Source organism: Balaenoptera musculus, chromosome 20, assembly GCF_009873245.2.
Source record: "Balaenoptera musculus isolate JJ_BM4_2016_0621 chromosome 20, mBalMus1.pri.v3, whole genome shotgun sequence".
NCBI lineage: Eukaryota > Metazoa > Chordata > Mammalia > Artiodactyla > Balaenopteridae > Balaenoptera > Balaenoptera musculus.
In genome coordinates this window covers 8,303,579-8,320,346 of record NC_045804.1, presented here as the reverse complement: position 1 = coordinate 8,320,346, position 16,768 = coordinate 8,303,579, and the positions used below count along the sequence as shown (strand labels likewise).

Below are 16,768 nucleotides of genomic sequence, written 5' to 3'. Positions count from 1 at the left end.
GGGGCATTTTTTATCAACGGCGACTAAAATTCCTTTTGCGTGTCCCCCCAGTACTATGTCATGCAGCAGGATTAAGCTCACCCTGTGTGGCGCAGCCAAAGAAAAAAGAAAAAATAAGCAATTCTTTAAAAAAAAAAAAAAAAGAGGCACTCCTTCCAGCATCTTGGCTTACATCAAATATCACTGTACGTTTTCTAGAATATTAAATGCATCCTAAACAAAAACCGGAACCCTGGTTTTTCAATATTAGGCCTGTGTTTGGCATGATACCTTACAAACTTTGTCCACTCCTTGTTCTTTTAAAAATAACTAGAGCAGGGTTTGGGAGTGGTAGGAAATAAAGTTTTCAGTTACAATGCATTTGTCTCCAACATACACTGTTCAGTGACAGAGCCCTGGAAGGGTCTGGAGAAACAAAAACAGTAGGCTTCTTTTCCCTCATTCCACCCTCCTACGTTCCAGAATTACGCGAAGAAGAAAGACAGTAGGGGAAATAGAGTTGACCCACAGCACCTGGTGCTGAATTCCTGAAGCCCGTCTTTGGGGGCAGCCTCCATACCCTGAGGCTTGTGTGGAAGGCTGCTGGGTCCAGACGGGGAAGGGGCCTGCACCGGCCAGCACCTAGAAACGTCCTCTTTGTGAAAATGTATCAAAGCAACCCCAAGGAATAAAAGCAGCTGGTGACGTGTCTATAAAGTGGCTGAAAGTAAGCAGAGTTGGTGTTTTCACTGTCTTACAGGCAGTCCAGAGCTACCGTCTAGTGAACCCTCCTGTCTTTACTTGGCCCTTAGCATTCCCCAACTAGCAATTCCAAAGTGCTCTAAGATGACCTGCGCGGGTCTAAAATGATGCCGAAAGGGCCCCGGAGTACTGGGTATTTCAAACTGCTTTTCAAAAGGAGCCTAAGCCCAAAGCGTCGGGCCTGCCCGGGCAGGGAGAGCTTGGCCCTTCTCGGACCTCAGGAGCACTTCCCAAGGGGCCAGGGCTCTGGTCCCTAGCGTCTTGAGTCACCCCCACCCCCACCCCGGGTCCTGGGAGGTCGGGGGCGGGCACGGGGCGGGGCGCGGCGGGGGCTCCGCCCCGGGGCGGGGCGCGGCGCGGCACGCTCCCTCGGGGTCCCAGCGGGCGGGCACTCGGGCGGCCGCGGCGCGATGGAGGCGCCGGCCGAGTTGCTGGCCGCGCTGCCCGCGCTGGCCACCGCGCTGGCGCTGCTGCTTGCCTGGCTGCTGGTGAGGCGCGGGGCGGCCGCGAGCCCCGACACCCCGGAGCCCGCGCCCCCGGAGTCCACGACCCCGGCCGAGGCAAGCGGGACGCCCGCGCCGCTCGGCCCCTGCGCGGCGGAGCCGGCGGCCGCGCCCGAGGGGCCGGGGGAGCCCACGCCGCCGGACGAATCCGCGCCGCCGGAAGAGTCCGCGGCGGCGCCGGCGGAGGCGGAGGAGCAGGCCGCCGAGGAGAGGCAGGTACGGACCCGCCCTCCCGGGCGCCCCTTCCCACTCTGGGGCCAGGTATCCTCCGCGGCTCGGCGCCCCCTGGCGCCCCCCGGCAGAGTCGAGAACCGGGCCACCAGTCTTGGGCCGGGCTGCTTCATGGAGGGCAGGAGCCCGCGGACGGCAGGAAGGGAAGGTCCCGGCGTGCAGACTCACCGCCCTCCCCCGAAGTGTCGCCGAGCCTGTCTGAGTTGTGTTTTGTCGCCTGGCTGGCTTTCCTCTTCTTGGCCTCTCCTCCCCCGGCACGGGTCATACCCCACTCCCCACCCCTCACCCACCAGCCCACGGGTTCCCAAATCCACGTGCATGTGGCTTGTTTCAAGGGCTGCAATGACAGTTGTCTTGATAGTGGAAAATATAATACTTAAAGAAAAGAAAGAAAAAAGGAAAGCTGCCTTTTCTTTTTAGGCTAATTTGAAATCCAGATTCCTGAGTCATTTATGTGTGAAACCCATTGGGTGGGACTGAAAGAAAGGCACCGGACAATTGCAGTCCTTTTTATTGCCGTTTCCAAACTGCACGGTGCTTTGCACACTCCCCCAGGGGCTGCAGATCAGTCGGGCCAGCGTGCAGTGCGGAAGCAGGATAAGGCCCTCCTGCGGCACAGCTGAGCCCCACAAAGCCGCCCTCCTGCTTCTGCAGTCCGGCAGCTCTGTCCTGACCCCGCGGCCGTCGTCTTGCTTCAGGATATCCAGAGGGGCGTCTGATGGCTTGTGGGCACTCCTCTGCCCAGCGCGATACACTTTTTCCGACGTATCTCTTTAGATTGGAAGCCTAGTTGCCAGGCGTGAAGCCACGCGCCTTCCCAGGACTTCAGCCCCCTTGGCCCTTCCAGGCCGCCAGCAAGGGTCCAGAGCCTGATCAGAACGCCTTGTTCTGACTCCTGAGCTCCCATTCTTGGAAGGGAGGATGGCCAGGACGGTCAAAACCGTGAGCAAGCTGCTTTGGTGCGTTGTGAGCATGTCTGCAGCACCCACTCTGAATTTTGCTGGACACAATGGTTTATACTGGAGAGAACCCTTGCGGGGAGGAGGAAGCAGTGAGGCTGGGCGGAGGCATTTCTCTTTGCTGAGTAATTGTCCCAGACCCCCTGTGAGCAGGCGCTTTGCTTGACAAGAGGGTGACTAATTGTGTCAGAGTGTATTCTAACCAGCCTGAGAGCTGCTGTATTCATCCCAGGGAGCACCGAGGCCCTGTGGTTCTTGCTGACCTCACCTGTGGTGATGGCAGGTGGGGTTTGGACGTGTGCTGATGTGTTAGGTTTGCTCCCATATTTAGGATTCTCTTGGGAACAGGGGAGGTATAGGGGCTATTCCCAGGCTGCCACTTGCTCTCAGTCAGCCCTGCTCCTAGAGTTAACACAGTGGCCCCTTTTCACCCAGAGGCAGCTTCTGGACTGAAATTTAAAATGTTCTTTAGGGAATTCCCTGGCGGTCCAGTGGTTAAGACTCCACGCTTCCACTGCAGGGGCCCAGGTTCGATCCCTGGTCGGGGAACTAAAATCCCGCATGCCGCATGTCGCAGCCAAAAATAAATGAATAAATAAATACATAAATAAATAAAATGTCCTTTAGTGGTGCTCAGTCATCTCGATCCTCTGGGTTACAGCACTTCTGAAAGAACTTTCTACAAGGCCTCTAAGGCTCTTGGCAATATGATATGTAGCGGGTTTAGTGGTTCTTTAAAAAGCAGCCCTGGTTTGCCTCTGGCTGGGAGAAAGCAGGTCCGGTGAGGGCGAGTGGGGGCTTCGAAGGACTAGACATGTTACGGAGGGTCGTGTGGTGGACACAGCCTCGGAGCCGGTGTGCTGCCAGAGCAGATGACTATGACAGTTGAGGCTTGTGCGTCCTCCTTCCTCTCCACAGCCTGTCCTGACATGATCCACCCAACGGGAGAATTAAGTTTAAGTCCATTTCCTCCTTTGGAGGTCTCGCCCTTCCCTTTTGGGTTCAGGTCTCCAGCCCTCTCTGAGCTAGCAAGCCCCCGTCGACTCCAGCTGTGCACAAGGCCCTGGGCCAGGTGCTGGGGGACACAAATATCCACTGTTACCCACTCCCCCGCCTTCCCGGTGGTGGGATTACCCTGAAAGGAGCTGCTAGACATTGTCTGGAAATGGACTTGGGCATTTTCGAGAGCAGGTCCCACTGCTTTCTTCTGATGATCACACTGCCCAATCCTGGAGAGCAGACCGGAAGGCCCACTGGGGAAAAATAACTCAAGTCTGGGTTTGGGAAAGCAGCAGGGACGCCGTCAGCCAGCCTCTCACTAAGTCAGCAGTGGGAGTGGGGGGAGGAGGGAGAGCGGAAAGGCACAGGCCCAGCCCCGGGAGAGGGGCACTTAACTCACCTCTCCCCTCCCCCCTGCATTTTCCATTCTAATCCAATCGCCTTCCTTCCTGGCGAGGCCTGGGAGGCCTGAGGCAGCTGCTGCCCACGCTCACAAAGCTGATTATTGAGAAGGATCCAGAGCCCAGGGAGGCGGTCTTCCGCTGCGGCTGTGGGTCATGGGGAAGCGTCCCCTCGGCGCAGGAGAACCGAGTCGCATGAAGGCCCTCCACGGGCTGGGAGGCTGAAGTGGGACTGAAGAAATGCGGGCAGAGCAGCCAGGGCAGGGTTGTATTATGAAACCTCTTGTCATTTCTCTCTGAGGGATTAGTGTGGGAGCTGGCAGGGGAGGGGGTGGGCATGCCCCACCCTCACGAAGAATTATGGAGAACAACGTCAAGAACAGGAGCTGGTCCCCTTTAAGCCCAGGAAACAGTGCTTTTTGGGTGCTGAGGTATGGGTTAGGATTTTAGGATTTGCAGGCCTCTTACCTAATGGAGATGTGGATTCTAGCAAGGCTGTGTTGTAGGATACCAAACAGTGGTCACGGGCAAAGGGTCAAGTGTCATTCAGTAGTACTAGAGTCAGATCGCTCTGTCTGTGCCAGGACTCAGACATCCTGGTGCTCGGGCCCTCCGTCTACTCAGAAACGGAGTAGGGACTTCCTATAAGGCAGCTGGCCAATGTCACAGGCAGGGAGACTGTTCGAGATTGAAGGAGACTAAAGAGACAGGAAAGACAAATGAAATGCCTGATCATTGATTGGATTCTGGATTTGGGGTGGGGGTGGGGTGGAGCGGGGGTGTGGGGAGCTATAAAGAATATTTGGGGGACTTCCCAGGTGGTCCAGTGGTTAAGACTTCGCCTTCCAGTGCAGGGGGTGCAGGTTCCATCCCTGGTCGGGGAGCTGAGATCCCTCATGCCTGGCGGCCAAAAAACCAAAACATAAAACAGGAGCAATATTGTAACAAGCTTAATAAGACTTTAAAAAACGAAAAAGAATATTTTGGAGATAACTGGATCATGTGTCAATTGAATGGTTTATCAGATCATTTTGTTGTATCAATGCTCACTTACTTGAGTGTGATGCCTGCATTGCGATCATGGAGGAAAATGTCCTTGTTCTTAGGAAGATGCATGCTGAAACATTTAGGGATAAACCTGTCATGATTCAAATAGTCCCACACACACACACACACACACACGCACACAAATCATGGGTGTGTATGGAGAGCGAGTACAACGACGGGTGGAAAAATGGTAAGGATTGGTGAATCTAGGTGAAAAGGCGTATGAGTGTTCATTGTATTATTCTGTCAACTTCTCTGTAGGTTTGGAATTTTCCAACATACAATGTCAGGAAAAAGGAACCCAGTGGGGAATTTCTCAGGAAGCGGCTTGGTTTTTCGGGCACTCTAGGGGTACTGGTCTAATTGAGCTGCACAGCCTCCTCTGTCTGTCTGCAGCTGGGCCCTGGTTCACCTTATCTGAAGTTATCTTGCTGTTAGGTCCATCTTGTCACCAGCCTTGTCACCGCAGGCCTGCCCCCCGGGAGCTGCAGAGCCCCTAGCCCTCCCAGAATGATCAAGAAGCAGGTAAATCCCATCCCCCATCGTCTGTCCTGAGCTTCATTTATTTTTTTTTTTCTTTATTGTATTTTATTTTCATTTTTTCTTTTTCGTGTCCTGACCTTCGTGATGTCAGCATGACTCCACTTCTCTGTTCTCTTAACAGAAGCCAGTTTAGCGGAGGCTAACAGATATCTGACAGTTGTTCATACCACTTTGAGTCCGCTCGGGCTGTTATAACAAAGTACCGTAGATTGACTGGTTGAAACAACAGACATTTATTTCTCCCAGTTCTGGAGGCTGAGAGTCCAAGATCAAGGTACTGGCAGATTCGGTTCCTGGTGAGAACCCACTTCCCAGGCAGCTGACAGCTGCCTTTTTGCTGTGTCCTCACACAGCACAGAGGACACTCTGGTGTCTTCCTCTTCTTATAAGGGCCCTAACCTCATCACGGGGGCCCCCACTGTCATGACCTCATTAAACCTAATTGCCTCCCCTAGGTCCCACCTCCAATTACCATCACATTGGGGGTTCAGCATATGAATTTTGGGGGATACAAGCAGTCTGTATCAGATCTAGTGATTTTCTGGGGGGGGTGGGAAACAGAAATAATCCAAATGTCCATAAATTAGGACATCTGATTAGTAAGCAAATTGGTAGAAATAAGTAAGGAAAAAAGCTGAACACAAAACAGGAATAATGTCTTCACAATCATCACAATGATGTACATCAACTAAACAAGATGACGCAGAGGGCTGTAAGCAGAGTTCAACGTTTAGAACTGCAAGAGGGTATGTTTTGTAAAGTTCTTTAAGCTCATAAGTTTTTTTCATATGAGAAAGAAGTTGGGGCTTTCCTAATAGCTAAATTTTGTTCATTCTTTCAGAGACAGAGTCTTGTTTGCACATAGAAAATGTAGCTGTCAGAATTTTTCTACTTAGTGGGAAGACGTAAACTCCTAAAGAACATACCTTAAGAAGAAAGCTGTCTGCCTTCAGAGAGTTAGAAATAAAACATTGAGCGTGTTCACTTTTAGACAGTTTCTTTTTTTGTAGTCTTTTCCTTCCCAGACCATCGGCCCAAACCACAGCGTGGGAGGGGTGAGACCAACTTAGACCCTTGGTGGACGTTCTTTTTGAGAAATGCCAAGTCCCTGGTAGCCAGAGCATTTCTGGAACAACCTGAGTCTGACCGCACTCGGTTAAGGACAGATAAATGGAAGAGGGGTCCAGAAACCTCCTCCTATCAGGCCCTGATGCACAGACAGAGCTGTTGGCTGCCATTCTGATTGCCTGCTGCCTGATCAGAACCAAAACAGGAAGCCTGGGATGCTAATAGCAATCATTCCTTCTCTCTTGCCAGGGAGGTGGGCGCATCGGTCACTTTCTCCTGGCCAAGGTGGCTAAAGAATAGCTAATGAGATTAAATAGCCTGAAGGAAGCCCAGTGCAAGAATTCATGGAACTTGCTTATCTAATATTTTTGCCTCTGAATAGCCTTAGGACTTGGGGAAGTCACTTAACCTTGTAGACTTCCCATTACAAAATGAGGGGGTTGAACTGAAATGATGTCTGATACCCTCTGTGACAATCTGGGGTTGCCTGCTTTCTGGTCATCAGCTCTTGTTGCATGGCCTGGGTAGAGTGTGTGTGCGCGCACGCTCGTGTTTTTTTTGTTTTTTTTTCTTTGTGTGTTTGTTTTGGCTGCGTTGGGTCTTCATTGCTGCGCACAGGCTTTCTCTAGTTCTGGCGAGCAGGGGCTACTCTTCATTGCGGTGCATGGGCTTATCATTGCGGTGGCTTCTCTCATTGCAGAGCACGGGCTCTAGGCTTGTGGGCTTCAGTAGTTGTGGCACGCGGGCTCAGTAGTTGTGGCTCGTGGGCCCTAGAGTGCAGGCTCGGTAGTTGTGGCACATGGGCTTAGTTGCTCCGCGGCATGTAGGATCTTCCCGGACCAGGGATAGAACCTGTGTCCCCTGCACTGGCAGGCGGATTCTTAACTACTGTGCCGCCAGGAAAGTCCGTGCTCGTGTTTAATATTTTCCAGTTAGAAATCCTTGCAGACATTGCTAACCCTCTGGACAGTCTGGTTGAGACAACCCTGGGCTTGGTCTCAGCAAGGGCCTAATTCTGTGACCTTGGTTTTAATACTCTTTCTCCCAGCCAGATTCTTCCTTGCTGAAGGCTCAGAGTCTGAGATCAACCTCAAGACAAGAAAATACCTCTGGCCCAGTGGCCTCCTATGAAGATCAGTAAACCTACTCCAGGGTCAGACCATTCTTTGTCTTTATTCCTCATGATCTAAAACTGGTTTCCCTTCCTTGGGTGGAGGCCTCCTCAAGAGATCTTAAATGCTGGCCACCTACTTTCTGTTGTTGCCCTTGGAGTTAGTCATGGTCAAAATTCTTCAGCCTGGCTTTCCCCAACACAATGATTTCACTTCTTCTGACTCTCTCAGATCTGATTTGGTCAGTCCTTTAGTTTTCTTCCCTGTCCTTGACCTTCTCTATTAATCCCGAAATGTAGAGACTAGAATTCAACCTAATACTCACTGATTGAGGGTCTGGTAGATGCCTGATTGCAGCTTCAGGGTATTTTTTTTAATGAAGCTTTTGATGTCCTAAATCCGATTTATAGGAACAGTGCCAAAAACTGTTAATCTGATAGGATTGAATCTGGCAGGCTGATGTCTGAGCCAGACAGAGTGTGTTTGGGGCTTGTGAATGTGCCCTGGTTGGGATCTGAGGTCAGAGTCTGGGATGGTCCCTTTGGTCTGGATGTTTGGATACACTGCCCTACAGACTGGCTCCTCATGCCCTGGGGCAGTGTGCAGCTCCTAAATCTCTCTCTCTTTCTCCCTCTCCCCACAACCCTGCCCCTTGAGTCAGCGGCTTAGCAGATACTCTCCTTTGCTCTTTGCTAGAAAAGCTCCTGCCCATGATGTCAAGTGGAGCACTTACATCAGGGCCTGGACCACCACCGCCATCTCCCGGAATACACTGGCCACGATCGGCCTCCTGGTCTATGGCTGATGGTGCCCAAATGTATATACCCAGCCCAGCACCGTCCCAGCTGCCTCCCGGACACCTCCCCTCCGTTGTCTAATGAGCACCGCAGACAGTCATGTCTGATAAGGGTGCCTCATTTCTGTCCCCCTGGCATGCCCTGCACCTCCTCCCCAAGCCCAGTGATCTTCATCCCATGGAGAGTTCTAGCACCACTCCCGCAGCTGCTCAGACCAAGAGCCACGTGTCTTCCTGGCTTTTTCTTTTCCCTCTCCCACCCACCTGCCGTCACTCCATCAGCCCGTCCTGTCACCCGTGTCTCCAGAAGGCCTCCTGCCTGCTGCCACGTCTGCCCATCTTTCTGGCCACCGCTCCAGCCCAGGACTCAGCTGGCTGTTCAGTAACCTCCCAAGCGGTCTCCCTGCCTCCAGTGCGTACCCCACCCAAGCCCCACCCCGCAACCAGCGTGCTGTCTGTAACATAGAAACCTCATCTCCTGTTCTCCTGCTTACAGCCCCCAGTGCCTTCCAGCGCTCACAGAATAAACTCCGGGCTCTTACCAGGGCCCCTGAGGCCCAGCAGGACCCTGGGCCTGCCCCTCTGCCTCTTCTCCCAGCTGCCCCGCCCCCTCCGCCCAGGGCCCCCCCCCCCCCCCACACACACACACGCCAGGCCTGGCGCTGCCCCTCCCTTGCCTGGCAGACTCTCCCCAGCCTAGATCTTCACAGATTGCTCCTCCTCCCCTTTCAAGTCTCTGTGTCCTTGGCCACCTTGGCGGATATAAATTCCCCCCAGTACATCGTCCCATCCGGCTGGCTTCCTTCTCAGCACTCAGTACGGGCTGAGATCATCTTTTATTTTAGCCTGCATTGTCTGCCGCAGTGGAATGTCAGCACATGAGAACAGGGTCCTTGCGTGCCACATTCATGGCCACGTCCCCAGCTCCTACAACAGGCCCAGCGGACAAGCAGCACCCAAAAAGAGCTTGCTGAATGAATAAGCTGCAATGACAACAAAAAGGAAAGAAAACTCTGTTGGTTCCTGCCGAAAGGCAGGTGCTGCCTCCTCGTAGGACTGCCCTGGGCAGCAGGAGTCTTATTTCTCTTCACGCCCAGGCCTCTAGCCCAGGGCCTTGCCTGTCGCCTGCCTGCAGTGCCTCCCTAGAGCTGTGTATTATGCCCCGGAGAGGCAGACGGCCCTGTAAGGTAGTCATCTCTGCAATGCGAGACGTGTTCAAACAGACTGGATAACTAGCAGTTCATCAAAGGTTTTATCAACTGGAGTTTTGTACTGGGTAGAAGCCATGTTAGATCAGTGGCTTTCTAACATTTTTTAATGCCCCGGATACCTTTTTCTCTCTTTAATCTTATAGGGGAGGAAGCCCAGTGCACAGAGGAAAAGCGGAACTGCTCTGGGTGAGGGTCTCCGCCCCTCCGCCCCTCCCCCTCCTCCTCGCAGGGGTCCCCGCAGCCCCTCCACTCGGCTCCAGGGCTCTGCCGACCGCGGGTAGAATAATAACATGAGCTCAAGACTGTCCAGGTCAGATCCTGTGATCTCAGAGGACCCCATCCAGACAGGAAGGAGAGGGGCTCAGGGGTGAACAGCCAAGGACAGATCCTGTGCCCGAGGCTGTGGTCCCAAGGATGACCCTACGTTCCAGCCTGCCCCCGCACCCCATGGCACGCGTGGTGGGTGGGAGAGGACGGCGCTTGCCAGTAAGCCCTTAGAGACTGACCTCCCTGAGTCTGGAAGCAGGAGAGCTTCGAAAGCCAGGGGTTGTTTGGATTGAACGTGGCAACCGTCATTATGGGGCTTTGGCAGGAAGAGCGTCATGAAGTCAGCGTTTTAAGCTGTCCTCAGAGCAGATGATTGGCGGAGAGTGGAGTCGAGGACACCGTGCCTGTGAAGGCACTGAGTGATTGAGACAGAAGTGGGGAGAACGAGGGGGCGGATCCCAGGCGGCTCTCAAAGGCGGGGAGAGTCCAGAAGTCGGAATAGAAAGGAAACAGCAGGAAATTCCCTGGCGGTCCAGTGGTTAGGACGCCACACTTCCACTGCAGCGAGCTCGGGTTCAGCCCTTGGTCAGGGACCTTAGATCCCGCATGCCGTGTGGCATGGACAAAAGAAAAAAAAAAAATCAACATTCCCAAGCCGTGATAGAGTGTCAAGACGCTGTGACTGCAGGGATAAAATGGACACGTTGAGGGGGCCAGTTTGGGACAAGAAGACTTCAGTTTCTTGTCACAGAGGACGTGCCTTGTCCAGCTGCACGTGTGGATCTAGAGAGCTGGCCTGAGCGGCCTCAGCCTGGAGCGAGGGTGGCTGAGTTGTTTTGATGGTGCGGGCGGAGAGAGCGGCCTGGTCGTGACCTCCGCCGGCCCGTCCTCCCCACCCAGAGCCGGCGCCCCGGGGACTGGCGCCGGCTCTGCTCGCCCCACAGCCGACGTTCCCCTCTGAATGCGGAGGATGAACGGCCTGACTGCCTGATGGAATCCTTCTGGAAGGAGTGCAGCCATATCCCGCCCCTCCCGCCTGAGTGGGAGCCTGGAGGCAGCCCTTGCGCCAGGAAACCTTCTCCGGAGAAGGAGGGGTCAGTTGGCCCGACCCAGGCTGCGGGGCGGCGCACGGGGAATGCTGCGGCCCCCGGAGAGCTTCCTGTTATCTCTGTCGTTGCCTCCTACGGGGGGGAGGGAGGGACAGGCCGGCCTCCCCCCTCTGCCTGCCTGGTGGAGCCGTGATCCTCCCTGTCTAAAACCAGTCCGGACTAACTGGGGGGCAGGGGAGTTGGTGCAGCTACAGCAGAAGGCAGCTCAGGTGGCTGGTCACAGGGTCCAGCAGACCCTATTTGCAGGACTCCAGGGCAGGCCCATCTCTTTAGGCAGACAGACAGACAGACAGACAGAGAGCTGTCTCTCTGCCTCTATCTCCCCCCATCTCTGCTCTACTTCAGCCTGTGTATCGGGCCTGGATCAGCCAGGGCAGCCATAAGTGGCGATGCGCTGCCTGTCAGCTATGCATGTGGCCCCTGGGGCCTCTGAGAAGCCTCCTTCCAAGCCCCTGTGCGCCCTACCAGCCCCCTCCCATCCCCTCTGCCACCCATCCCCTCTTGGCCTCTGGGGGACTCCAGTCTTGGGCTCCTGGCCTTGGAGAGGCTGTCAGGAGGCCCTCCCTCCACCTGCCTCCATTGGTGGAAAAGCTGAATTAGAAAAGTAGCCCAGAACATGTGAAGTTAGAACTAGTCTCTAACCTGCTGAGACGCTGGTCACTGAGCTGACCGGGGCAGGGTCTCCATCCCGGGCCTGCTCTGGGGACCAGCCAGGATGACACCAGCTGTCAGTCTCAGAGGGTGTCACCAATTCACAGTTCTCATTAAATTGATTTACTTTCATTAGCACTTGGGGTATTCGTCTGCTAGGGCTGCCATAACAAAGTACCACAGACTGGGTGGCTTAAACAACAGAAATGTATCTTCTCCAGAACTGTGAGGTCAAGGTGTCGGGGGTCTGGTCTCTCCTGAGGCCTCTCTCCTTGGTTGCACATGCTGCCTTCTTGCTGGGTCCTCACGTGGTTTTTCCTCTGTGTGCAAGCTTCCCTGCTCTCTCTCCGTGTGTCCACATTTCCTCTTATAAGGACACCAGTCAGATTGGATTAGGACCCACCCTAATAACCTCACTGAACTTATCTCTTTGTAGACCCTCTCTCCAGACACAGTCATAGTCTGGGGTACTGAGGGTTCGGACCTCAACATATGAATTTGGGGAAGGACACAATGCAGCCCTTAAGGCATGGGTACCGTGCAACGTTCTCAGGACCAAGGGCATGGACCAGAAATCAACAGTGGTGACGGCCTCTTGTGAGATCTGTAGTCAGCGCTCTGAGCAGCTGCTGGGTGCATCCTGCCTCCAGGCCTGGTCCTGGCCGAGCTGTGGGGCACGGCTGCCCCACTGGCCACAGGAGAGCAAGCCCCAGAGTGGGACTCAGACCCTGAGAGCCCTGAGGGGTCGCCTTGGCCTTTGAGACTCATTCGGCAAAGACAGAGCTGAGGGCCCAATTCCTTTAGCCTCTCGGGGGTTCAGGCCCTTACATCTCTCAGCTGCGCTTTGAACACCCCCCTCACCTGTGCTTTGAACCTTCCTGCCTCCTGTCTTGCCAGTGCATCCCCACATACTCTCCCAAATGCAGCTCTCGTCCTGTTTCTCCCCACTTTGAAGCTTCCGGTCGCTCCTCAGTGCCTTGTCCTATGTAAGTTCTCTAGTCCGGGCTCTGCATTCCTGGCCTCCCACCCCCTCCCTGCAGTCACACCAAACTCCAAGGAGTCACTGGAAAAGCCGGGATGTTCCAGGCCTGGCCAGCTCTTCTCAGACCCAGCTCAGGATTCTCGTCCCTTCCAAGGCCTCCCCTGCGCCCCTCAGGCTCAGCTGAGCTCCCCTCCTTAGGGCCCCCCACCATCGTGTTGCTTGAATGCATAAGGTATGTACCTGCCAAAGCAGAACTTAAAGATGGGATGTGTTGCGAGCAGGTACGCAGGTAAAATCCTTTATCTTTTGGCCGCACTGTGCAGCTTGCGGGATCTTAGTTCCCCAACCAGGGATGGAACCTGGGCCCCAGAAGTGAGAGCGCCAAGTCCTAACCACTGGACCGCCAGGGAGTTCCCAGTAAAGTCCTTACGGACTGCTCTTCCAGACAAAGGCTTCGACAGAGCAGTTCCAGCATTTTGCACACGGTCTCCCTTCATTCTTTTCCTTTGCTGTCGTGCACGCAGCTCACCATCTTGAAGCAGAGAGCACTGGACTGAGGCTAAAGAGTCCCAGCCTCCAGAAGGGTTTCCGTCCTTGTCTCAGTCGCTCTTACACACTTTTTATAAAATAAGGGCAAAATGCAATAAAGAGCGATTTTTTTACTTTTTTTTTTTTTTTTAAATAATGGAAGGCTTTCCATTATTATGATGTTGTCTAGAAAACCAGTAAGTAACCCAGATAAATGTGAGGCCTTGGGCACCACCCTGGAGCAGCCCCGCCTCCCCACCCCCACTGCTGTGCAGCTGGTATTTGACAGAGGCAAGAGCCTCCTGGCAGAACGTGAGATGTTCTGGGCTTGCGGAGTGGGATGTGGGTAGACAGTAGCCGTGGTCAGGACTCTGGCTGTTGTTGACAGAAACTGGGCTCAGGTGAGCTTCCGCAGAACCAGGATTTGAGTTGCTCACGTACAGGGGAGGCAGGGGTGGAAAGCCAGGGACTCCCCACCCCGGTGACCCTGGGCAGCTCCCGAGCTCCCAGTTCTGGGACCAGAGGTCCCTTGTGCCCAAGCAGAAGTTGGGCCCTGGGTCACATCCACCTGCTCTGCCCATCGTGGTGTGTGTGGGGAGTGGGGTCTGACTGCCCGACTGGCAGTTCCCACCAGGACCACAGGCTTCAAAGGGCATCTTCTGAAAGAAGGGGGTTTCTGTGCAGACAGAAAACAGTAAATGGCTGATTCAGCAATGTTTTCCAAACTTCATGAAGTCTCAAATAAGAAATCTATTTGAATGGCATCCCTGTCTGTAAAGTCACAGAAGTTTTATAAAACGGTATCTACATCAACCACACACACACCACTATTTATCTTTAATTTCATGTTGGGATACAGGGTCGCCCCCAAAGTCTTAGTGTAGTTTTAAGTCTTAATAACTGAAGAAGTGTAAATGCTACAAACCTACAAAATACATCAGTTGAGTATTTACTTATTTAAATTCCTTTTATACTTAGTTTCCTGACATTTGAATGCTGTGTTTTTCATTTTAAGTCTTTGTGAGTGCCGGAATCTGGACGGACGAGCAGGTAGAGGAGTCCTCTCCTGTGGGCGCCTCAGATACCTGGTCGACCTCCCTTGCGGTCACGTCCAGACTGTCACGTGTGCCTCCAGTGCTCATACGATCACGAGGCTGGACTCACAAAGGCAGTCCCTTTAGCCACTGACCATCCACCCGTGAGTCGTTTTCCAAAGTCTGAAAATCAGCTAGAGCCGCTAGACGAGGGTGTTATATGGATCTGGGTAAGAAATGTCAACGTGTTTAAAAGGTAGATAACTAACCTTTCAAATGTCATTTTTTGGTATGTTGGGAGCATTTGTGCTTCTGAAGTTATTAGATCTTAAAATCACACTAAGGGCTTCCCTGGTGGCACAGTGGTTGGGAATCTGCCTGCCAATGCAGGGGACACGGGTTTGAGCCCTGGTCTGGGAAGATCCCACATGCCGCGGAGCAACTAGGCCCATGAGCCACGACTACTGAGCCTGCGCGTCTGGAGCCTGTGCTCCGCAACAGGAGAGGCCACGATAGTGAGAGGCCCGCGCACCTTGATGAAGAGTGGCCCCCGCTCACCGGAACTGGAGAAAGCCCTCGCACAGAAACGAAGACCCAACACACCCAAAAATAAATAAATAAATTAATTAATTAAAAAAAAAAATCACACTAAGACGTTGGCTGCACAATTTTTAAATACTAGTAGCAACCTCTAAATTGCTTTCGTGACCCACCGATGGGTCATAACCAGTTTAAAAAGTACCACACTTCCAAAGTCAAGTGCACAATCCAAATGTAGACCAGCCTCTCCCCAGGGGGGTGTTGGCAGGTCAACTGATGCCGTGTCCCTTTGGGATAAAGAGGTCTGCCTTGGTTCTTGAATTTACCATCCTGGGTGGCAATTATCTGGGTATATGTCTTTCCTACCGGACTGTGAGTTCCTCCACGAAAGGGCTGTGCTTGCTTTCTTGTTGTTTTTCCTTTAGCCTTTGTGTCCCTCGAACATAGTAGGAGAATTGGCCTACTCTCTAGTCTTGGTATTGGGCTTATTTCTGGGCTCCAGCCCTGATTAATCCGTTTTTCTTTCTGTGTTTTTTCTTTCTTTTTTTAAAGAAAAATACATATAGTAGCGCCAAGCTCGCTGTTCAGAGATCCCTGTGTAGCATTTTAAAAATGCAATTCATGCCTATTATTAGAAAATCCAAATTATACTGAAATGTGTAAGATGGAGAGGAAAGGCCGCCCCTAACCAGCTCCTCTCCCCAAAGGCGGTCGCTGTTACCGGTGTCTTGCGTGTCCTTCTAGAAAACGCGTTTTCTCCGCATTTATGAGCGTATATGTGCACTTCTGTTTTGACATGCACACCAAGAATGTTGCACTCTTCACTCTGTGCTGCTTCTTGCTTGTCCCTTTGGTAATGTATCTCGATGCGCTTTTCACATCTGTACGTTTCGTCGCCTCCTTTTTAATTTTTTTTTAAATTTTTTTAATTTTTATTTTTCTGGCTGTGCCGCGCAGCATGTGGGATCTTAGTTCCCTGACCGGGGATCGAACCCGTGCCCCCTGCAGTGGAAGCGTGGAGTCCTAACCACCGGACCGCCAGGGAAGTCCCCAGTCACCTCCTTTTTAAGGCAGTGTTGCACAGTATATGCGTGCACTGTAATATATTTAAGCTGTTAATATTTTGGTGAACATATCGACCAAACTGTTTAACTATAATATACTTAACTATACTATATTTAACTCCATGGATGAACATTTAGTTGTTCCCAGTTTTGTCTTGTTCTCCCCTGCACCCAGAGTCCTCGTATAAAAACCCGGATAGATGGTTTTCCAGTCCAGAGCAGATCCCTAGAACTGGGTTTGCTGAGTCAAAGGGGTGTCTCCTTGGTCCCCCAAAGAGGCCTGCCTTCCCCTGCAGCCACAAAGACGCTCTGCTGGGCAAAATCTCGGAGGCGTCTGGACACCCGAGCCCCAGGTGCTGGCCAGCACTCAAGGCAGCGTGCCTCATCACATCAGATGGTGCTGAGCCTGATGTAAACTGCTAAGTGGAGAAGAGCCAGCTCCTGCCTCCGGCCCTGCTCGTCCCGGCGGCATCTTGTGGGGTCCAGCGAGAGAGAAAGTCACAACAAGAGACTCGAGGCCCTTTGGGTTTGCCACTTATGACCGGCTCTTGGGCTTTTGTGCAAACTTTGCCTCCCAGCTTAGCTCTCTCTGATTTGTTGGGGCGCCTGCCTGCCTGGCTTGCTGAGGCTGCAAACCGCTGGACCCCCCGGCCGGGAGCCTGAAGGCCTGGGTTTGGATTAGTCCCCCGCGCTGCCTCGGCCCCCGTGGGGCAGCTCATTCACGTCTGGGCTCCCCTCTCCTGAACCTTCCGGCTCTGCCTTGTCTGCCGCTGGGCTTCCTCGGGCCGCAGGTCCCCTGGCCCTTCAGTCCCTCAGAGCCGCAGCACCGGCACCTCCCTGTCATCCTCCAACATTCCTGCAAGTTGAAGTCACTCCTGCCTTCCACCGAGGCCATCCCGGGACATTCCTTCCAGCCTTCTGTTTATTTTGTCCGTGTGCGTGGGAGAGAACCAGGCTGAGGGAGGTGGAGCTCCCATTTTGG

The 16,768-nt window shown here is 53.3% G+C and overlaps 1 protein-coding gene and 1 long non-coding RNA gene across 2 annotated transcripts in view; one reads left to right on the top strand and one right to left on the bottom strand.

Moving 5' to 3' along the window:
- The first annotated feature begins 1,125 nt into the window (after positions 1 to 1,125).
- Positions 1,126 to 16,768, top strand: part of MXRA7 (matrix remodeling associated 7) — a 30,346-nt gene continuing 14,703 nt past the window's right edge. The window contains exon 1 of the mRNA XM_036837041.1: positions 1,126 to 1,460. Coding sequence (XP_036692936.1) covers positions 1,152 to 1,460 — 309 coding nt within the window. The 5' untranslated portion in view covers positions 1,126 to 1,151. The remainder of the gene's footprint in view (positions 1,461 to 16,768) is intronic.
- The window catches only part of LOC118886805, a 112,806-nt gene continuing 109,444 nt past the window's right edge, over positions 13,407 to 16,768 (bottom strand). Inside the window, exon 7 of the long non-coding RNA XR_005017804.1 lies at positions 13,407 to 13,824. This is a non-coding gene — a long non-coding RNA (uncharacterized LOC118886805). The remainder of the gene's footprint in view (positions 13,825 to 16,768) is intronic.